General features: G+C 39.3%; 1 protein-coding gene and 1 long non-coding RNA gene across 36 annotated transcripts in view; one reads left to right on the top strand and one right to left on the bottom strand.

Annotated features, from left to right (window-relative positions):
* CFAP20DC (CFAP20 domain containing) overlaps nucleotides 1-19,950 on the bottom strand; it is a 246,655-nt gene extending 226,705 nt beyond the window's left edge. For 8 of the 31 annotated variants that reach the window (XR_007404050.1, XR_007404049.1, XR_007404051.1 and 5 more), the window contains exons 1-5: nucleotides 19,636-19,949; nucleotides 19,162-19,339; nucleotides 17,038-17,127; nucleotides 14,268-14,361; nucleotides 5,839-5,911 (exon numbers count right to left, since the gene is read on the bottom strand). Coding sequence is in view for 20 of the 31 variants with exons in the window: in XM_049097495.1 (XP_048953452.1) it covers nucleotides 5,839-5,911; nucleotides 14,268-14,361; nucleotides 17,038-17,127; nucleotides 19,162-19,339; nucleotides 19,636-19,646 (446 nt within the window). In the remaining 11 variants the exon portion in view is untranslated. The other 23 variants (XR_007404053.1, XM_035702611.2, XM_049097505.1 and 20 more) reach the window with 14 other exon arrangements.
* A 110-nt stretch (nucleotides 19,951-20,060) lies between these two features.
* LOC118351566 (uncharacterized) overlaps nucleotides 20,061-23,087 on the top strand; it is a 169,505-nt gene continuing 166,478 nt past the window's right edge. For 2 of the 5 annotated variants that reach the window (XR_007404153.1, XR_007404152.1), the window contains exon 1: nucleotides 20,069-20,289. This is a non-coding gene — a long non-coding RNA (uncharacterized LOC118351566). Of the gene's footprint in view, nucleotides 20,290-23,087 lie in introns of all 5 variants that reach the window. The other 3 variants (XR_007404151.1, XR_007404149.1, XR_007404150.1) reach the window with 3 other exon arrangements.

Here is a 23,087-nt window from a genome sequence, read left to right as displayed (position 1 = left end):
GGCCAATGACATGTGAAAAGAGCAGATCTGCAGCTGTGAGGCCATAGTCCCTTAACTTGGTATAAAGTTTCAAAGGAGTCTACAGTCTCCAATGTTACTCAGGAAGAGACAGGAGCAAAATTCAATAGGGTAGAAGGGCCTGAAACTTCTATTAAACTTGTCTTCTGACCTCTTTGTCTAGCTCACTAGCAACAATACAGAAAAGGTGATACAGGGAAAACTTTTTATTAAATTACCTTGAGGCTAAAGCTTTGTTTGTGGGATGGGTAGGTTTCAATTCTCCATTTTACAGAGATGGAAGAGAAAGCTTTAAGATCCACATGGACCTAAATCTTCTAAAATTTCTTGGGGAAAAAACCCAACATCACCAATTGACTCTGACAATTAAAAGGAAAAAAAACTCACGTTACCATTTACTGAAGAGGAAATTGAGAGTGCCTGGCATAAAGGGGATATAGCAAACTTGGGGATAGAGCAAAAGGATAAGAGAAAAATTCTGGAATGAGTATCATAAATCTTAGATGGAATTTTAGGTTAAAATCATTAAATTCTACTCAAATATAAATTCAAAATCAGAATACTGCAATAAGGACATCACAAAGGATCAGTTAAAATTTGAAAGGACTGGGGACCCTTTCAGGGGTCTCTCTCTCTTTTCTTTAAAAATTTACCTTATGAGATTCCAAATGAAAGTAGTACTCCATATAGCTAAAGGTGCAAAATGTGAACCCTTCTGGCAATACTATTTTCCAGGACCTGCAGGCTAAGCCTCCCCAACCTCTCCAAATAGCACATGATGTCCACTGCCAGCTTCAGAGTGCTTTCATCCCATATCCTGAAAAAGCACTGGTTGAGATCAGTGAAAATGAGAAAAATAATGTCAATTCACTAGAGGCATTGGCAGTACAAAATGTCTCTCAGAATTCATCGAGATAACAAAATCAGAAGAAAGGAATTAATGCAGCTCAACAATATTCAGTAAAATGAAAGCAATTCCTGTCAAAAAATATAATATTCCAAAATCATTTCATGTGATTGGCAGCATCAGATATAGCAAAATGGATTTCTATTTCAGGATGCAGTAGGTTCTTTTCCAAGAGCTCAGGCTCATGGTGTTCCTCCCATGCACCAGATGTCTGCCCCCAGGCTCTGAAACACCTGACAACCCACACAGGGAAGCCACTGGCTTCCTATCACCATGTCCGGAAGAGATCACAAAAGGAAAAAATTCTTAAAAATCTGTTTATCAAATCATTTAACTTCAGGTCAAAAAGTGAGATACAGGTACACTAACGTACTTTGGAAATGAAAACTGCAACTAATGCTGGGAAATAAGCAAGTCAGAATGAAGAGCTGATGTTTAAAAAGTAAGGTGGGAGATTTTATTTTGTGGATTGATACCAAAAGAACAATCAGAAAGAACTGTTAACTTTATTGCTAAGACACTATGCATTAGTAAAGTAAACAATCCCTTTTCTCTGCACCCAAATGTAATGTGTTTGGATACTTGCTGGTCAGGTTATGAAGCTCTGAAGAAAGAAGAACATCTCATATTAAAGACCTTTCATTCCTGGAGCTCTAATAAGAACACTGTATTACACTAAGCCCCTACGGAAGACACAGAAAGCTGAGCACTGTCATCTTACACAGGATTCAAATAAAATATCCCTACTACATATGTCCATATGCATAGTAGTATAGAAAAATAGTATTTTCAAGTGTAACAGCATGGCACGGTGATGCAGAGCAGAGGTTCCACATTTAGACTGTAAGCTTGAATTCTGGCTCTAAGAGTTAGTAGGTCTATAACTTGTGGCAAATTCCTTAACCTTTCCAGACTTCAATCTCCTTAATGGTAAAACAGAGGCAATAATTATGACTACCATAGAGGTTCATTCTGAGAATTAATCCAGCTAAAACAAAGTGATTGGGACAATGTCCAGTATATAGCAAGTGCTTATTAAATGTGAGCCATTATTACTTCCTGTTAATTTTCTCACTGCATTCTTTTTTCTTTTTTAAATTTTTAATTTTTTTTTTTTTATGATAGTCACACAGAGAGAGAGAGAGAGAGGCAGAGACACAGGCAGAGGGAGAAGCAGGCTCCATGCACCGGGAGCCCGATGTGGGATTCGATCCCAGGTCTCCAGGATCGCGCCCTGGGCCAAAGGCAGGCGCCAAACCGCTGCGCCATCCAGGGATCCCTTCTCACTGCATTCTTATGATACACCTGTGAAGTAAATAATCTTAGTCTCACTCCACAGGTGAGGAGAGTTAAGTAATTTGCCCAAAGGCGCACAGATGTAAAGCAGGACTTGAAACTGGATCTGTCCAGGTCCAAGATTATGCTCTTACTTATCCCTTATAACTTCACATGTTACCTGCAGGTCCTGCTCCTATGTCATAGTAACATTTATCAAGATAAATTTAAATTGCCTTTTAACTATCTTTCACCTTAAGAATAAACTCTTTTGAGGACAGGTACTGGGTCCTGTTCATTCATTTGAGTCCATTAGGCCCCACTGCCCACTCATCCAGATTTCAGAGCTTTTGTGCCAGGCATTGTTAGGTCCTGACATATCATGCTGAGTAGAACACATGGGTCCCTGTCCTCATGGAACTCAAAATCTACCACAAAAGACAGATAATCAAGTAAGTATAGAATTACAAACTGGCATAGTTGTAAAGAAGGAAAAAAGAACAGAGTGCTAGAAAAGAGTATACAAGATGAAACTCATTTAGTGGGGCAAAATCCAAAAAGCCTTTCTGAAGAAGAGACATACAAATGGAGATGAGAAGACTGAGTAGGAGTTAGCAAGGCAAAGAAATGGGTATAGAAACCACTTGTGCACATTATCCTATGAAAAGACCTTTCACCTTAGTGTGTGAGGAAGGGAAAGCAAGGATGGCCAGCCAGGCACCAGTCTGGCTGACAAATGATGAGCTCAGAGCAGAGAGGTATGAGATGAGAAGTGAGAGGTGAAGGACCAGAACACACATGACCATGAAGAACGTTAGAGAGCTTATGCTCAATACAATGGGAATTCCAGTTGGTTTTTAGAAAGATCATGCTAGCTGCAGTGTGGAGACTAAGCTGAAAAAAAGGCAGAAGAATCTGGGAAATCCATGTGGATGCTCAACAGCAGATGAGGGACAAGGTGATGGCAGTCTAGGGCTAGGAGCATAGAAGAAGGGGTAGGAAAAAGTATACCCCTAACACGCGGCCTGATAGGAATAGGGATTCAGTAATTTATGAACCAACTGAACGAGTGATTACTCAAGCAGAGCTCTTGCTGGTTCTAAGGCAACCACTAACCCACAAATGCATGATCTCTCCATAAACAGTATCACCATCTAAGGGACATGAGACACACAGGATGATTTTGAAGAAATGGCGATTACATCCACAATCCAGCTGGTAAGACTCCACTTATGAAAACCTCTTGATGTATAAATGTATCTTTGTGAAACAAAATGCCTCTCCCATCCTGACAATGGAAAATTTTAGAAGCCAGATATCTTTCTGCTATATGGCTTTTCAAGCTTGTTAGAGAAATATATTATTTAAAATAGCCTGAAGCTATGCTGCTAGAAACACAGTAAAACACTAAGGGTGCTGAAAGGAAGCCCTTTCATTTAAGGAAAAAAAAAAACTGTAGTTAGTCTATACTCGTCATTCTACTTTCTTATAAAAATATGGTCTCTGTCATTACTTTCTAAAATGGCAAAATATTGATTATCTATTAGCAACAAATTCAAATGCAGAGTTAATGTATTTCCTTATAACCTAATAAATTCATAAGGTCAGGACAGGGAATGTCTTTCCATCTTTCCCATGTTATTTAATAATTTTGACCTTTTGTCCATAAGACATTTATTTTGTTAAAACCAAAGCCATTTGAAAAATCCAAATGCTTGTCCATGCAGATATGAGAAGAGAATCTATGATGATAGATGAATTAAAAATCTAATAAATAGGGAAGCCCGGGTGGCTCAGCGGTTTAGCGCCACCTTCAGCCCAGGGCATGATCCTGGAGTCCCGGGATCAAGCCCCATGTCAGGCTCCCTGCATGGAGCCTGCTTCTCCCTCTGCCTGTGTCTCTGCCTCTCTCTCTCTCTCTCTGTGTCTCTCATGAATAAATAAATAAAATCTTAAAAAAATAATCTAATTAATAATCTCATCAGCCATGAAAATGTTTTCCCATCCCTAAGTTGGCCAAGAATGTTCATTAATAATTGGGTAATCAAGGTGTAGTCAGGCTTAACTGTATCAGCTGCTCTCTTGCTGAGACTAAGTGAAACCTAACATACCTGTCCATTTCTCAATCATTAAAGCCTTAGATACCATTAACATAGATAAAACTGTACATTGCCAAGCCTACGGTAATAGGCTCAAGTATTCATGGGGCACAAATAAAGATTATTTTTGCATAGGCAAAGAGTGCTCATCAGTAAGACTCTGCTCCAAGGTTAAGCCAAGCATCTTGCACATCTTTGATCAGAAGGCCAACTACCAGTGCCCCTACCACTACTTCTGAACACTCTCAAAAGCACAGGTGAAAGATATCAGAAGAGAAAAAGGCACTGCACTAGATTTCTATATAAGGAACTTAATAAGCTTAAAAATAAAACACAGTTTGCCTCCTTCCATTTGGTAGGAAACCACTTTCTCCTACCCTGGAAATAAGGCTTTGTGTGGTATTCTCTGTACCTTTAGAATGCCTTTAGAGTCTTGAAAATGCTTTATCTGCAGAACCAGGGAAAGACACATAAGAGCATCAAATAGTGTTTTGGTGCTGTTACTCTAAGAACTATTTTAAAGAATTATGGTAACCATGGTGGATGACAATAGAAAATCTCCGAAGTTTACTAAGGTTTAAAGTTGAATAAAACGAAGGTATAAATTGTTCCATCTGTCTTTCATCAGTCAAGAAAACAATATTGTATATTATTAACTAAAATTTATATTTTTCCAACATAAACACAAACCATTAATAATTTAATGTGCACAAAGACAAATGAATAACCTCAAATTTATGTTATTCTCATTTTATTAAGAAAGCTCTTCTTTCCCCTCAGTTTGCACCAATGCAACTAGTAAAAAATTACCTTCATTAGTAGGTAAAGTCATTTATTCCAGCAGGGAAAATAAAAGACTGAGCTTAGGCTCTGGACAGCTATTAATTACAAAGAAAAGTGAGAAAACAGCATACCTTAAATCTGATGTTTTATTAAAAGTGCAAATGTATTAATAAAATCTTAAGCAATATTCTATTTTATATGAATGCATAAATCAAATGTTATTTTCATTCTCACAATCATCTCAGACAACAGACAGCTCAACTGAATTAAAGTTGTATATTCTCATTTTTGCTAAACAATCTGTTCATAGCAAGGCTATTTAAAACAAATATATTCCAAGCCATTCAGATGTCAACCAATATTTCTAAACTAAACAACTTTAAAATGAGATATTTTGAGATCAATTTTAATCCAAGCATGGTTTTCGATAGGAGGGAGTACAAAATTACCCCTCATTTGGGGTAAAACTTTTGGATTATTTGTTTCTGCATGTTATAGGCTGTTTATTATCAAATTCATAATCCTTTGATATTTTCTTAAACGGATGAAATTTGCCTTTTTCCCCTAGGGAAATGCCAGACTATAATGATATCTGAGAAATACGCTTAAATTAGTTTAATTACTTCATGTCAACTTGATAAGTCACTGCTCTTTAATGCAAAAACTGTCACTTGTAATTAATGACTGTCCATACTGCTTCAATTGATCAAATGTCTAATACACAAAAAACATTGAAAGAAGTTCTGTATATCTTACAGCAATTCAGTGGAGAAGTCTTGTCCCAGGGGTATGTAAATCTGAAGTACAAGAAACCTCTGGATCAATCCAACTAGAATGAGAGGGGGAAAAGTATACATTTGTATGTCTGAACCATTTATACGTGCATGTAAACAAACACAATCATACACCATCAACAACCAGAAGCTTTTCACATTTCAATAACATAGTAGAACTATAACAGCATTACCGTGACTTACAACTTCATTATAAAAGCAAAAAACTTGAAAGACAAATCAAACTCTAACAAAAAAATGTTGTCTTTTAAGGACCCATCTGTAGGTTTGGTGAAATTTTTATGAAAATTTAAAAAATAATAATTTTTTACTGTTTTTATTGGGTTGCAATGTATACATAGGACTGCATTCAATAGAAACATTTAAAATTGTACTACAGATTCCCATTAAGGCAGCCATAAAAGCATGTGGCAATTATTTCTATCCACTGACAGTTTTAAGTGTACTAAACAACTTAATAAAAAACTATAGTTCAAGAAAAACAATTCTAATTATGACAACTACAATTGAAGGTTTGATGAACCAAAGCTAGTTCATATGGCTTTAAATGTGTCCACAGGGAGATGGATGCAGGAACATATATTCATTTATAATGCCTTTTGTTAATTTAACATACTTTTAATTAATTCAGTGCTCACAAACTACAAACTGATCACTTTTATTCCTCACTACCAGCTTCATCTGAATTAAAAATATTTGAAGAAAAACCAACCTCTATGGCATTTTTGATAGCTGAAGTCTACAACTGTTTCAAAAATCAACTGATTTTATATTACCTCTTCAGACCCTTTCACTTAATTCCTTTTCTCTTAGGTTTTGAACTTTTGCTTGATTTCTCAATTATGATGCTCCTAATCGATGTTTTAGAAAATCACTTCCTCCTAAAATATGCCTTTTAGGAACTTCCTCATGTAGGACTTCTATAGGAAACAGAAATGTCCTGACTTTTCTGTGAACCTCTCCTACAAATCTAACAGTACAAGGAAACACTTGGAAAAAAGAAGGCAACTAGTCTAAAATGCATATTATTTTCTATTTATTCCAACTCAGTAGGCTTAACAAATTTAAGTATTTCAAAGTAACAATACATGTTTGTTGGTTTGCTTATTTTTAACAATAAATGTTTGGAGAATCTCCACATACCTTCTGGTTTATAATTCCTTTGGTAAACTGTTTTGCAACATTCCTGAACAATTTATATAGTTCCCATACTTTAACTGAAATTTAGATTCTACAAAATAAACATATTTGGTCAAATCTGTTTAATTTCTTTTAAATCAAATATCAAGGATAACTTTTACTTATAATGCTAAGCTGACAAACTGCTCCTGAGAGCTATCCATAGAGTAGGAATATAATGGGAATAAGGGATAACAGGCTCTGACTTTGGAAATTTGACTCTAGAACTGGATTTTACCATATTTATGGGAAAAGCCAACAAAGCAACCTGAGTTCTGGACTACAAAACAAAAGCAAGATACCAAAATTAGGCCAACTTAAATAAATCATCATTAATCAATCTCTCTCTGGCATCTTCTGTTGATGGGCCCTATGGCACTTTTCCATTGCACAATGGCCTCTGTATATAGAGCTGAGAGAGCACTGGATAAATGAAATCTGTATTTACAAAGGTCCCTAAGTTGTGTCACAAGACTCACTGAATCAGCACTATTCTCTTCAAACACAATGAGCCACACTACACATGTAGGGCATTTTCCTATGAACATTTTTAGATATGAAAGACACCTGCCCTCAAAAAAAGAAAACTTTGTAATTCAACTTTCTCACATATAGAAGCCCTAGTTTCCAAAAGGCTTCACTCCTAAGATTAAAAGAAGTATGACAATACCATATGGTGATGATCTGACAAAGAAAAAAAGCACTTTAATAACATTTGACACACACTGATCCTGTGTGTCAGAAATGCTAAATAAACTCTATAGCAATATTTTTTTCCAGTGGCCTAGTAAATTTAAAATGACTCTTCATGTCTACATTATGTCGAAAATCACTAAGTAATGCTGAATGTTAACTATTTGTAAAAAAAAATGCCCATCAAGTATATAAAATTCATAAAAATTTAGTCTTTTTACTGAAACATGCAGGTTTCTGCAGTTTCATAATCTGTTCTCTGCTGAGATATGCTACCTCTATTTTTAAGAGGATAGACCCTTTTTTCCTTTAAATATTTTAAAACACAGAGGACTGGTAAAACACCATCAGGTTTTTAAACAGTGGTTTTACAGTTGTTCCATTAGAGCCAGTGACAGTTGTATACCTCATGCACATCTCACAAGTGTGTTTTTTGTCATCCAAGGGTTTGAGACAAGAACACAATTACAGTCATCCTTTACAAGTACCCTGCTAAGGTAGACTGAAATGATTTCCTGATTCCTGGTGTGAACAACTCACTCAGGGGCACCTCTCCCACTTCAACTCATAAGGCAGGAAACAGTTATATTTCTAATTTGGGTCATTCTATATTTCTCGGGAAAATCATAAGACCTCTCTGGGCTCTTTTAACTTCATGTGTAAAACTGGGCTAACAAATTAGATATATACCTCATGGGATTATTTGTATGGGTTAAATTGGATCTATCATTCAGAAAAAACTTATTGAGCATCTACTATATACTAGACTCAATGTGAAAATGTTTTTGTAGTGAGTAAGACAGACATTGTCTCTACTCTCTTGGGACTTATATTCTAGTTCCAGGAAGAAGGTCAGGGTGCAATGAAAGTATAAAATCCCGGGTCACTGGAGGGAAGAGGATGATCAGTGAAGATTTTCCGGCAGAAATAATATTGGAATTCAGCTGGGAAGAAAGATCAGGGGTTAAGTGAGTGAGGGAGATGAAGGAATATCCTAAGGAGAGGGAATACTCCATGATGTGATGAGAAAAACCATGAGAGTGGATGAATCTGAAGATACAAAGGGCTGATAGACAGAAAGGGAAAAGCAGCAGGAGGGAATTCTGGCAAATAGCTAGGATCTCAATTACTCAGGGCCATGAAGGATATGTGTCATCCTAAGATCAATGGGAATCCATTCATATATTTATTAATTTATTCTACAGAGATTTACTGAATGTTTACCATGTGTTAGGCACTATTCTAGGCGAACAAAATAGACTAATTTTCTATGCTGGGGGTGCTTACCTCTGGCAACAGTGAGAAAAACAATAAAAACAAAACCCTAAGAAACAAATAGCATGTTAAATGTTAAGGACTATAGGGAAAAGTAGAGGAAGGAAAAAGGGACCAAGAGTGTGGGAGGGCTATAAATTACAGGGCAGGGTGGGCTGTCATGGAGAAGATGGCACTGTAGTAAGGACCGAAAGAAGGGGAGATGATGAGCCATGCAGCTATTTGGGAAAAGACAACTCCAGGCAGCCAGTTACCAGCTTCCACACAGGCGTGAAGGTGATAGGTCTATGCTGTGTTTGCAAACAGCAAGGAGACCTGTACAGTCACAGCAGAGTGAACAACAGCAAGAGTAACAGGAGACAAGGTCAGAAAGTTCAGAGGGCACCAGATACTTCAGGGTCCTACAGATCTCTGGTTGTCACTCAGAGGGATGGGGCATTTCTAGTAGCAGAGAGCTTTACATTTGAAAGCATTGTCCCAGCCGAAACTGTAGGGAGGCAAGTAAAAAAAAACACGGGTAGGGGGCAATGAGAAGATGAATGCATGAGATGCTCCAAGTATGAGGTTTAGTGGCATTGGAAGTGACAAGAAGTTGGAGTCAGACTCAAAATGTAAGCTGAAGAACCAACAAGGTTTTCCTGATGGACTGAATGAAGAGAAGAAAAATTGAACCAACTGAAGTCTCTTTTCTGAGCTACTGAAAAGACAAGTTGCTAACAAGGGCGATGTGGCTGTCTGTAGCAGTAGGAGTAATTTCTGGGGTAAAGCTGTCCAAATAGAAATGTCATATAAGCAACTGAAAATATAAGACTGGAGTCTGAGAGAGAAGTCTGACTTGGAAATAAATGCAGGCTGGAGTAAGACAGAGATGGTATTTAAAAGCATGAGACTAGCAATGATAACCAAAGGACTAAATATAGATAGATAGTGTCAAGGGTCAGGTCTACAGGCACTGCAATAGCCAACTGGGTTGGAGAGAGGAATATTATGAAAGGAAACTAGAAAAGGAAGACCAGTGAAGTAGAAAGGAAACTCAGAGGATGGGAATCCTAGAAGAGGAGTGAAGAAAATATACCAAGGAAAATGGTGTCAACTTTGTCAAATGCTGCCAATAAGGTCAAGCAAGATGAGGGCTGAAAACAAGCCATTGGATTCAGGAACACAGAAATCACTAGCGACCCTGACAAGAGTATTATCAGTAAAGTGGTGAGGTCAAGGCCATTGAAGGGTTTTATTTATTTATTTTAAAAGATTTTATTTATTTATTCATGAGAGACACAGAAAGAGAAAGAGAGAGAGAGAAAGGCAGAGACACAGGCAGAGGGAGAAGCAGGCTCCACGCAGGATGCCTGACATGGGACTCGATCCCAGGTCTCCAGGATCACGCCCTGGACTGAAGGCGGCACTAAACCGCTGAGCCACCGGGGCTGCCCCATTGAAGGGTTTTAAACAGAGCAAGTCATGGTGACATTTATTTTAAAACCAATACCAAAGTGGGAGTGGGGGAAATTTTGGGAGGAACCCGATAAAAATGATGTCATTCTCCAGAGCAGCTGAAACTTAGATAAACACAAGGCTTCAGGGATGCTGATCCCAAGAGACACACCATAAAATTCAGATGCCATTGGCAGAGAAAACAATGGTTTCAAATAAGAGCCTCAGATTGAAAGTCCTGAGACAGACCATCTAAATGAAAGATGCTCATGTGTGACAATGCTGCATCTCATGTGAGCAACTCCATAGCACGATCCAGGATAAAGAGCAGCATGGATTTATTTAGTTGGCTAATTGTGGTCATGAAGGCAAACTGGTTACAATTAGAAATTATAACCCCAATTGTTATAGTTTCTTAATGGGGCAAATTTAACAAACTTCTTAAACACCAACTACATATGATATACTAAGTTAGGGGTTCAAAGTGGATGGTGTTAAGATTCCTGCACCAGAGAAGTATACAATCTGATCATCAATATCACATTTTCCTTTATTTGATAAGACGTTAAGTAAAATACAAACAAAACTGACATTTAGAGATGCTCAAATAGAATACAGAAATATCACTATTTAAAATGAAAAGTTAAGGGGCACCTGGTGGTTCAGGCAGCTAAGCATCTGCCTTTGGCTCAGGTCATGATCCTGGGGTCCTGGGATAGAGCCCTGTATTGGTCTCTACCTCTCCCTCTCCCTCTCCTTCTGCCCTTCTGCTTGTATTCCCTCTCTCTCATTGAATCTCTCTCTCAGATAAGTAAATAAAATCTTAAAAAAAAATTAAAAGTTGAACATACTTTCATCATTCAGCTTTTTTCCTAAGTACCTAATATTGTGAGAAATACATATGGGGTACCTAATGTCAAGTTTGCATAAGTAACGTAGATGTTTACTCCTGAAACAGGAATACATCATGGTAACTGAACTAAATTTAGAAATGTTAATTGAAAACCAATTCTCTACTCAAGACATGCCATTTAATTGAATAACAACTTCACACAGACAAGTAAAAATACCTATAAAGTACTGTTATCAAAAATTGCAAATAATTAATCTTAAAGGCATTTATTCAGGGCAGGCTCTATAAACTGTGTCATTTGTTACAGTACCACACATGCTACAGAAGAGCCAGATTAATTTTTAATTACAGGACACTGTATAAGAAATATTAAAGATTCTTCTGTTTCTTCCAATTAAAACTATCATTTTTCCTTTTAAAAAGTAATTATAATACATTAAATTTGTCTTATTTCTAAAAAAAAATCTTAAATTTAGGAAAAGGGAGTTTTTTAGTCACTGAGTAGTTGGTAGAGGAGAAATCTTTCTCAGATCCAACTGAGAAAGGTTACTAGAACTGATTTGATTTTATCAATAACATGATTACGTGCATAGATACTAAGGGCATTGCATAGAAGTATAGGTCAACGAGAGAATGCTGGTTTAGAACAAAGTCATATTCCTGCAAATCACATGTATCCATCTCACAAAGTCAATATCCTTAATAACAGATGGACCACGTCTTCTGTAACAAGAATAACCCACAGTTTCAAACATATTTCTCTGACTCATTTTAGTTCACCTCATTTATAAGTGTATAAATTTTTGTGGAAATGAAAAAAAAAAACTATTGTTTAAAAAAACAGGAATTATGAGAAAATCATGATTTTAAAATGGTAGTAAATTAATAAAAATGATTTTAACAAAGATTATCCCTTCTCTTCGAGGTTTTGTTTCTTTTTTTTTTTTTTTTTTTTTCCGAGGTTTTGTTTCTTATTTTAGAAAGAAACACTGGCAAACCATTTTAAAATTAATCTTCCATCTATAATTTCTATGGCTCTGTTTATGTCTTAGAAATCTATAGTATGCATGCTAATAGCTTAAAGTAGTAGACAAACAGAGCCTGAGAAAGTTTAGAAAACTGAATTAAATGAGAAAATCAGGTACCAAGAACAGGTCGTTTCATAATACCTGGTACACAGTAGGTGTTCAATAAATGTTCATAATTAATGAAGAAGAAATAAGTAAATGATCAACATAAGAAATAACTGGCTGCTTATATAAAATATATTACCTAAAATCTATAGTTAATACATAGGATAGGGATCCCTGGGTGGCGCAGCGGTTTGGCGCCTGCCTTTGGCCCAGGGCGCAATCCTGGAGACCTGGGATCGAATCCCACATCGGGCTCCCGGTGCATGGAGCCTGCTTCTCCCTCTGCCTGTGTCTCTGCCTCTCTCTCTCTCTCTCTCTCTCTCTTTCTCTGTGACTGTCATAAATAAATAAAAAAAAAATTTAAAAAAATACATAGGATAATGTTGATGAAATCTGATTAATTATTTTGAAAAATTGTATTTCTTAAATTGCCATCAGTTTACTCAAAGCTTAATTTGGTGGTACAGCCTTGAATTTTAACCTCAATTCTGCCAATGACTGGGCTCCTGATCATAAATTCAGGTATTCTCTCAAGGTTCCTTCTGCTTTAAAATGCTGATCCTAATTTCCAAAGTAAGAAAGAATTGAAAAATCTACTCTTTGGGCTTTTGTTGAAGCACATATTTGTATCTACATATATTAGATATTAATATTCTTGAAGGTATACAAGTTAATGTGTCACTGAGTAATGTCTTCTATAGTATTTTAGTCAACTTTTTTTTACAAATTTGGTCCTATAATTTAGGAAGTTCTGGGTTTATTTCACAGTTTACCCTTAATTATCTGATTTCTTTTTTTTTTTAAAGATTTTATTTATTTGTTCATGAGAGACACACAGAGAGAGAGAGAGGCAGGAGGCAGAGACAAAGGAAGAGGGAGGGGAAGCAGGCTCCATGCAGAGCCTGATGCAGGACTCGATCCTGGGACTCTGGGATCACACCCTGAGCCAAAGGCAGACACTCAACCACTGGGCCACCCAGGTGTCCCAATTATCAGATTTCTTGATGAAGAACCAACCTCAATGTGTTCATTGCAAAAGAACTGGTATCAGGGTTAAAGAGTCAATGAATGCGAAATGCTAGACAAGTCATAGGCACATAGTAATTACTCAAGAAATACCATTACTATGATAATCAACGGCGATCAAATAATCTAAACCTTCTTGAAAATACTTCTTGGGGTGCCTGGCTGGCTCAGTCAGTTAAGCATCAGACTCTTGATGTCAGCCAGGTCATGGTTCCTGGGTTGTAGGATTGAGCCCCACATTGGGTTCTGCACTCAGTGCAGAGTCTCTTTGGGATTCTCTCTCTCCCTCTCCCTCTGCTCCAGCTCACTCGTGTGCTCTCTCTATATATAAATAAATAAGATCTAAAAAAAAAATACTTCTAGATTTTGAATCAATGGTGAAGCAGACTACATATATCTATATAATTTAATATATATATTTTAAAAGGTAATTCAAATTTCTTTTTTTTTTTTTTTTTTTAAGATTTTACTTATTTATTCATGAGGGATAGAGAGAGAGACAGAGGCAGAGACACAGGCCAAGGGAGAAGCAGGCTCCCAACAAGGAGCCCAATGCAGGACTCGATCCTGGACTCCAGGATCATGCCCTAAGCCACTCAGGCATCCCAATTTATTATATATTTATATAACATTTATACATACATAAAGCCTAGTATAAGGTTAATTTCTAAATTAAAAACAAACATCACTTTAAGTTAAAAGATACCAATAAAAGTCAAACTAATGTCTGTATAGTAGACCTAAAAGTATAACTTTAAGAAGCAAATGCTAAGCTTTAATATTAAAAATCTTACTTACGGATTTGCTTATTCTCCCTTGGTAACTGAATTTTGTTTGTTTGGCTGCTGCCTTCCAGGACAAACACAAAACTTTTAACTTCTTTATCAAACTCCTGTAGAACAAATATAAAAACAGTGGTAATTAAAGCATATTTTATTTGGCTTCTATCATAAAATAGGAGGTGCAAACCCACAGGAATAAAGTCCCAGACTCAAATGAGTTAAAAGTCAGGCCTTGATGATACTCCTACCGTGGAAACAGCTGGGAACTGGAACATACTTTATATATACATACTGGAACAAAGACCCACTTTGTCATTTGACAAATCCTCTATCATATCAAGTATCTCTTTCCTCCTAATGATAAGAAATTCCCTAGTTTCAGGGATTCCCAAGTTACTAATTTAGAGTTTCCAGAATTCAGCTACCCCTCCTCTTCTTTAATCTACATATTCCTACCTAACAGCACATGCTGAACATCACTCCACATTACAGTATACAAAACCACCTAACCAATCTTGTATCTGCACCACAAGTTCCTTAGTGTCTGGCCATGACTCATACGGAATTAATCATTGCCTCATCCTACTAGTCTTCTAACCTGAAGTTCTATATATCATCCACTGAAAATCAGTAGTAATTAAAGGGTTACAATTAAGGTGACCTAAAAAACTATGGTAGGAGAAACATAAACACAACAAAACCAAACCTGAAAACAAAAGGCCTTTTTATATGTGACAGTCTGATTTCCATGACTCAAAGTGATAATGTAAATTGTTATTTTTTCATCTTGAAGCAAATTCCCAACCTGAGTATTAAGACCCATTACAGTACTTCACAGATCCTTCCAATCCTCATTTGTATATGTTAAGAAATGCATTGTAACTAATGGTTGCTGAGCATTAAATCACACTTTAATAAATCTGCATTATATCCATCACAACAGAATCTCTCATGTATTTGAAATGAACACACACAGACCGAATGTATTATTTATTCCATCTACACACAAGTAGGGCATATACTTAAAACCTTTCAACAGCTTACCCAAATCATCAACATGGTCCTTAGACCACAACCTAGTCTGGTCACTGCCTGGTTTTTCTTTTTCTTTTTTTTAAGATTTTACTTATTTATTCATAAGAGAGACACAGAGAGAGAGAGAGACAGAGACAGAGACACAGGCAGAGGGAGAAGCAGGCTTCCTGTGGGGAGCCTGATTTGGGGCTCCATCCCAAGACCCCAGATCACAACGTGACCCAAAGGCAGATGCTCAACCACTGAGCCATTCAGGTGTCCAGCTGCTTGGTTTTTCAAACTTCAATCTCCTCCCTTGCACTCCCTCTTTTCTCTGTATCCTAGCCGTAGTACACTTGTTGCAATTTCTTAAAAATTCTAAGCTCCCTCCCGAAAAAGGAATTTATATGGGCTTTTCCCTGTGCCTGAAACACTTGTCTCCACCAGCCCTACACAGTGCATAGTTAGCTCTCAGAGATCCAGTGTCATCTCCCTGGGGAAGCCTTCCCTATGCTCTCTGCTCTATGCCCTTCCAGCATCACTGATCTCCCATTCACAGGAAGAGCTGTATTATTTTAAGCAAGCTGCTTACTCTCCCCGTGGCCTCAGTTTTAGCATCCAGAAAACTGGCATAACATACCTATCACATAAGGCAACTGTATAAATATATGTAATATGCTAATACTGGGCCTGACATACAGTAAGCACCCAGTTAACAGTACCGTTTTTAGTTACCCATAGAACAAGGTCCACAGAAAGGCATTTTTTTCCTGACTGAATAGAAGAGGAGAGAAAGAGAAAAGGATAGGGATGGATTTAAGTTTTTAGGTCCGGTGGTGCAGGCTGAGGTAGTTTCTATGAGATGGCAACAGTTTTCCCTGTGGAATGGGGCGTGAGGTCTTCTGATGTGTCAGTGAATAGAGCCTGTCCTGGTTGTAGACTGGGGAGGTGAGTAGAGAGTTGGTAATTGAAAATCTGAAGACAATGGAGAAATCATCACTTGAAAGACTAAGAGAACTTCCCAGGCGGTTCGGGTTGAATTTATAGTGTTATTAATCAGAGAGGCTATCAATATTTTCCTGAAAGTTACTGAGGGGCACAGGACCCCACTCAGAAAAGACAGGCGACTGGGGATTCAGAAACGGCTGACCTCTGTGAGGACAAAGAGCAAGAGCCTTCATGGTTTTGCCCCAGAAGTGACCGAAATCACAGACTCTGGATTCTAGGCTGGAGAGGAAAGGAAGCAAAGACAGAGAAAATTCATGCCTAAATAAAACTGAGCACAGGGGAAGTAGAAAGGCCAATGGCCTAGTGGTTTCCATTAGGTCGAAGAACAAATATAGTGAGAATAACTGAGCAGGCAGCCTTGAGAACTGAAGCTCGAGGTTGGAGAGGGTCTTATTCATCATTTCAGAGGCCCCCTTACTCTTACGAAGAAAGGGTAAAGGGTAAGACAGTGGGATGGGGGCTGACGGAAAGTGAAGAGGTCATTAGCAATGATGAAATCAAGAAACTGAGCAGCACAGGCTTAGCAGAGGTTTTCCTCACAAACACTGAAGTCACCTAAAATAACAGTAGGACTTGGCCACAGAGAAGGGCTACGAGCCATGTGCTCAAGTCTTGAAAGGACTGAAGAATGATTTCTGGAAGAGCTGCAGCCAACAGGGTCATAAGACGGTCTTTGAAAGAACAATAAAAACCGTTCTGAAACCTTATCAAACCCTTCATTCTTTTTTTCCAGGATTTAGGTAGCTCTAACTTCTAACATTTACCTTCCAAATCACAGACGGACTGCCAACGATCTTCCATTTTGCTCCAGGATTTTTGCCCTGAGCGCTAAAGATTTCAACAAATGCACCTCCCTGGAAAACAAAAATGCCATGTTTAAAGTGAAAGGCAATGCTAAGGAGGAAATACTATCCACCACAGTCTGTAACCACTGTTCCAGGCATCTGTCTGTTAAGTAGATCTCAGAGGAAACATTATCCCTATTATAACTCCTACATTATAACTTGATTGTACTTAAGCCCCAACTATTCTGATTTGGGTCACCTTGGATATATGGTTTAAAGAAATTTTTTTTTTTTTAAAGAATGATAAACATTAAAGTATGCCGTATAAACCCTACAACCTTTCAATGTGGGGTTCATTTACTTGCCACGTATAAATCATGCTTACAAAACATTCTGTTGATCTCTGACTAAAGGGTTTAAACTCGAGAGCTAGGCTAATAAATTCTGATGTTATCCGTGGCTACAAGCTTTCCAGTCATATTGCCCCAAGCTCCAATATCAGCTTTGATATTTATTAACTATCTGACCTTGAAAGTTATTTAACCTCTTGATTCTCCATCTGTAAAATGGGTTGTTGAGTTCCTAGGATAGTAGACATAAACCATCAAGCATGATACTTTGTATGTAGTAAGGGCTCAGTAGTGCCAGCAATAATTATTCAAAAAAAAAAAAAAAGGCAAATTGAGTATTTTGCTACTGGTTAATAAAAAAGCTTGGGAATGAGTAGAGATTGGAGGATGACTGTTATTCTGAGCATTCCTGTAAGATCTTTTTATATATTTAATATAAATTAATTTGGAAATCTGTAAAATTCATATAAGAAAAATAGAGAAGCATTTCTATAGACATGCTATGTGTTCCCTATTCTAAACCTGAGAACATGCAGGGCCATGCTTATGTAAAAATACTAAACACATTACTGAATATCCATAAGCTTTAATTATCAAAGAAAGGAATTAAGATGATTATCTCCGAGGAAGAGTAATTGCAAGAAATTGAGAATCTGAAATGAAAACTAAAGATGGGTTTCTTTTATAGTCTATTTGAATTACAAGCAGCACATGAGCAAATCTGCCTGATTTCTGTAAAGAATTTCCAGCTTTTAAGTCTTCTCAGTAATACAAAGATATTTTTGTTTCTGAGTTTTAACACAATCACTTTAACTTCAGACACTACATTTCTTCTTCCTCGGGCAGTATTATGTGCAAACTGTGTGTGGTTAAGAGTTCTTATAGAGTACTACAGTTTCTGGGGTTAGGTCGGATAGCAATAAAAATCTTAAATTTGAGGCAGCTTTTTTTTTTTTTAAGAAAAGTCCTTGTACCTGGTGAAACACCTGTCCCCCTCCCCCCCCTTCCTTCTGCTTTCTCTTGTTTTCCAAGTTTTCTACTGCGGCCATGTATTTTCTTGTAACAATATATCTCACCTATATTAATTGGGAGGAAAAACTGTCTTAAATTGCTCTAACACATTTAATGGTCATCAAATGGGAGTAGAAGAAAGAACAGCTGACTGCTTGGAGGACACTCCTAAGAAGGCAAGTAGCATTTGGTATAAAGACGTAGAGGCCACAGAGAGTTTAGTTTCAGCACGGGGATGGGGTGTGTGTGTGGGGGGGGGGGGGGGGGACTGCTGAAAATAACAGCAGGACTACTAGAGTAAACAGATGGTAAACCGGAGAACGTGACCTCAGGTAGAAGGGAGGGAAGGGCAGGAGGCTAGGGTCAAAAAAAGAAAAGAAAAAAGAAAAGAAAGCCAAGCCAACCAGGGAGTGAGGGTCCAGTGAGGTGAGAAGAGCAAGCCCTGTTCTGGAGACACTAGGATCCTCAGGGTGACAGAGGAAGGCCCAGCAGTTTCCCCAGGGCGATGCTTGCGCATCAGCACATCAGCATCGACGGGAGGGAGCGGTTACAGATGCCCTCCCTCACTCACTGGATCTGGGGCGAGGGCCGCATTTTCACAAGTGAGCCCCCAAGTGTTTGGGAAATCACGGACCCCAGTTTTGGGGGTGGGGGGAGGTGGGGGAAACAACAACAGCAGCAGCAGCACGTGGGCAAAACCGCTTCTGGTTCCGCTCAGGGGCACTTCCACGGGCCCACCCACTCCTTGGCCGAAGAGCTTCCGAGGCGTCCGCGCATCCCCAGCGAGCGCCCGAGGCGCCGGGCTAGAGAACTCGGGGTCAATGGGCGCCGCCGCCCGAGTTCTGACCCAGGAGGTCCCACGCCGGTTGAGGTTTAAGCAAGATGTGCATTTCAATCGGGAGTCGCAGGCAATCCGGACGCTTTGAAAAGAACGGAGCTGGAGATGGAACCCCCCCCCCAAAAAAAAAGAAAAAAAAAGCCCAATCCTCTACCCACACCGTCGTTTGCTTAATCTTTTCCTTTTTCTTTTTTTTTTGGGGGGGGGGTGTGGTCACGACCACTCATCCAGTACTTTTCCTTCTCACCCCCCACCCCCCCAAAAAACCAAAACAAAACAACTCAATTATGGGGAGTGGGAGCTTTGTCCCCACCCTGAACACGACCCAGGTCCCCCAAGAGAATGCTCTAGACAGGCCGGAGCGCCGTTTCGGGTTACCTGGTACTCATTTTTGAACATTCCCGCGGGGGTCACGCGGGCCCCCGACGGCTGGGAACGGAGGGCGAGAGCCCCCGAGCACGACGGCGGGGACGGGGACGGGCTTCGCGCGTCGGCCCGACAGTCCTCAGCTCCACGTCGAGCCCCGGCCCCGCACCATCGCGGCCCCCGGCGGAGCGAGGGCGCAGCGGTCTGCGCGGGCTCCCGGCGGCCCCGGGGGACCGGCTGGACGCGTAACCTGCGTAACCTACGTAACCGGGGCGCCCTGCCCGAGCCCCCGACGACCGCCCGCTCGCCCCGCCCCCGGGCTCCAGCGGAAAGGGGCGGGGCCGAGCGGCGCCCGCCTTCGGGCCGCACCCATTGGCTCCCACCAGGCGCCTGCGCGTTGAGCTGCGTTGGGCTGCTCGCCGACGGGCCGCGGAGGCTACGCGGTGACGTCGACGTTGCCCAGGCAACTGAGGGACTCTCGGGGAGGCGGTGGCCCGCCCGACCTGTGCCCCGGGCTCTCTTGAGGTCGTGACCTCTGTCTGCGAGGGGGCGAGGAAAAAAAAGCCTAAAACGAGCCTTGTCTAAGAGCTAGCCACCGCAGGTGCTGGACTCTTCTAGAAAACATGTCCCGTCGGCCTGGTCTCTCTTTGTAAACACTGATAACTGGTAGGTTGCTGAAGGGTCCTGGAATCATGGAACCCTCACGTAGCCTTTGGTTTGAAGGTTCCCAAACTCTTGTTTCGTTGAGGCACGAAGAGGGTCAGCTAGCAATTCCCCGTTCGTTGTTTAGAAGGCCCAAGAAGTAGAAGTATTTACTCAAAATCACTGCACGTGTTCCAAAAAAAAAAAAAATTTTTTTTTTTTTTTTGTTTTGTTTTCTTTTTGTTGAAAATACATACATCATTGAGCCAGGCACTTTAAAAAGAAAAGTGGTTTTTTTGTTGTTGTTCTTTTTGTTTTTTGTTTTTTTTTTTTTTTTGCTGAAAATACATCCCTTATTGAGCCCGGCACTTTCCTAAGTTTATTTGGTTACTTCGTTTGGTTTCTATGTCAGAACCACTCTTAGAATGTAGGTATTATTATCACTTTCTGACTCAGGTGAAATGGCCTCTCCAAGATGACATGGCTCCATAAGTGGTGGAGCTTGTTTAAAGCTCTGTCTGGGGGATCCCTGTGTGGCTCAGCAGTTTAGCGCCTGCCTTTGGCCCAGGGCACAATCCTGGAGTTCCGGGATCGAGTCCCATGTCAGGCTCCTGGCATGGAGCCTGCTTCTCCCTCTTGCTGTGTCTCTGCTTCTCTCTCTCTATCATAAATAAATCTTAAAAAAAAAAAAAAAAAGCTCTGTCTGATGCTCTATTACTCAAGGCTGAGTTAGGTCAAGGGTATAGTGTTACTAATGACCAGGTGCCTCTCACAGAGCCCCTCCTCCAGGCCAGGTAGTTCTCATGTTCACAGGTTAAAGATTAGTCTCCTTTCCGTTGAGAGTATTTCGTTTCAGAATTGATTACAAATTTACTCAAGGGCATGATGTTAGTTTTTAGTTATGAGTGAGCCTGATATTCGAACTCACCCAGAAGTCTTAAATATTTGTGTTCCATATAATATGCAATGACTGTGGATCATGTACAGCATAAAATAATGAATACTATCTGGACCTGCTCCTTATCAGAGCTAAGAAAAACTGATAAGGAACAAACTTATTTGAACACACTAAATCTAATACCAGGTATGTACAAAGGCCAAGATGAAGTTGCCACATACCTGTAAATTGCAGTACAATATCTAGAATCCAGAATCCCTGATTTCTAGAGCTCATACCTAGTACAACAGTAGTTTTTGATAAGACTGTGTGCTGGAGGCTTTGGGAATTATGGCCTATAAACATGGTCTCTTGTCTTATGAGGCTTGTTATCTCCTGGGGAACACATTTATGCTTTCATTCATTTAATGGGTAATTTCTAGGGATGTAATATAGTCTAGACACTATGCCAAAAGCTAGGTGTACAAGGAAGGCCTGGTCTTCATGGAGCTTACACATTAATAGGGGCAAGACCTAATAAGTGAATAAGTATGTACAACTCGTGATAAATCCCAGGAATCTATTGTTAAGGAATAACATTGGAAGGGTCTATTAGTTTCCTGTGGCTGTTGTAACAAGTTACCAAAAACTGGGTGGCTTAACAGAAATTTATTCTCTCACAGTTCTGGAGGCCAGAAGTCCAAAATCAAGGTGTCAGCAGGGTGACACTCCTTTTGGAAGCTTTGAAGGAAAATCTGCTCTTTGCCTTTTCCAGCTTCTCGTGGCTTTTGGCATTCCTTGACTTGTGACTACATCTCTCTCCAGTGTCTACCTCCTTGGTCATACTGCCTCTTCTTTTCCTATGTGTGTTTTCTCTCAGTGTCACTTATAAGGACTATTATGATGGTGTTTAGGGCCCACTTAGATAATTCAGGGTTATCACTTTATTGCAGATTCTTAGTCACCTCTGCAAGACCTTTTTCCCAAATAAGGGAACATTTACATGTGGGCATCTTGGAGGTGGGGGGTGGTCACATTTTTTGGCCTAGTAAAGGGTGACTTGCACAAGTACTTTTAGATAAATGCTTTAAAGATGAATGGATAAAGATGTGGTGTATATATATATATATATATATATATATATATATATATATATTGGAATATTACTCAGCCATCAGAAAGGATGAATACCTACCATTTGCTTCGACGTGAATGGAACTGAAGGGTATAATGCTGAGTGAAAGAACTCAATCGGGAAAGACAATCATCATACAGTTTCACTCATATGTAGAATATAAGAAATAGTGAAAGGAACTAATAGGGAAAGGAGGGAAACTGAGTGGGGAAAAATTAGAGAGGAAGACAATCCATGTGAGAATCCTAACTCTGGGAAACAAACAAAAGGCTGCAGAAGGGGAGGTGGGTTGGGGGAATGAATAACTGGGTGATGGGCAGTAAGGAGGACACTTGATGGGATGAGCATTGGGTGTTATACTATATATTGGAAAATTGAATTTAAATAAAATATTTTTAAAAATTATAAAAGAAAATGCTGTAGGAGAAGCAAAAGTCAGTGGGAGTACAGGAGGAATCTAGAGAACATCTAAGTCTTTTTTTGTTTTTGTTTTTTTAAAGATTTTATTATTTTATTCATTAGACAGAGAGAGAGAGGCAGAGACACAGACAGAGGGAGAAGCAGGCTCCATGCAGGGAGCCCGATGTGGGGGGACTTGATCCCAAGACTCCAGGATCACGTCCTGAGCCAAAGGCAAATGCTCAACCGCTGAGCCACCCAGGGATCCCCACATCTAAGTCTTCTAGCAATCTATTTGGGTCTCTGAAAAGCATATTTTAACATTATAGCTGAAAAGAAACTCACAACTTTATCCTGTGTTAGTTTCCATTCTACCCTAATCATTATCTAAATTTATTTGTTCATATATTT

This window comes from Canis lupus, chromosome 20 (assembly GCF_003254725.2).
Source record: "Canis lupus dingo isolate Sandy chromosome 20, ASM325472v2, whole genome shotgun sequence".
In the NCBI taxonomy this organism is placed as follows: domain Eukaryota; kingdom Metazoa; phylum Chordata; class Mammalia; order Carnivora; family Canidae; genus Canis; species Canis lupus.
The sequence above is the reverse complement of the archived record's forward strand: the minus strand, read 5'-3'. Positions and strand labels throughout refer to the sequence as shown.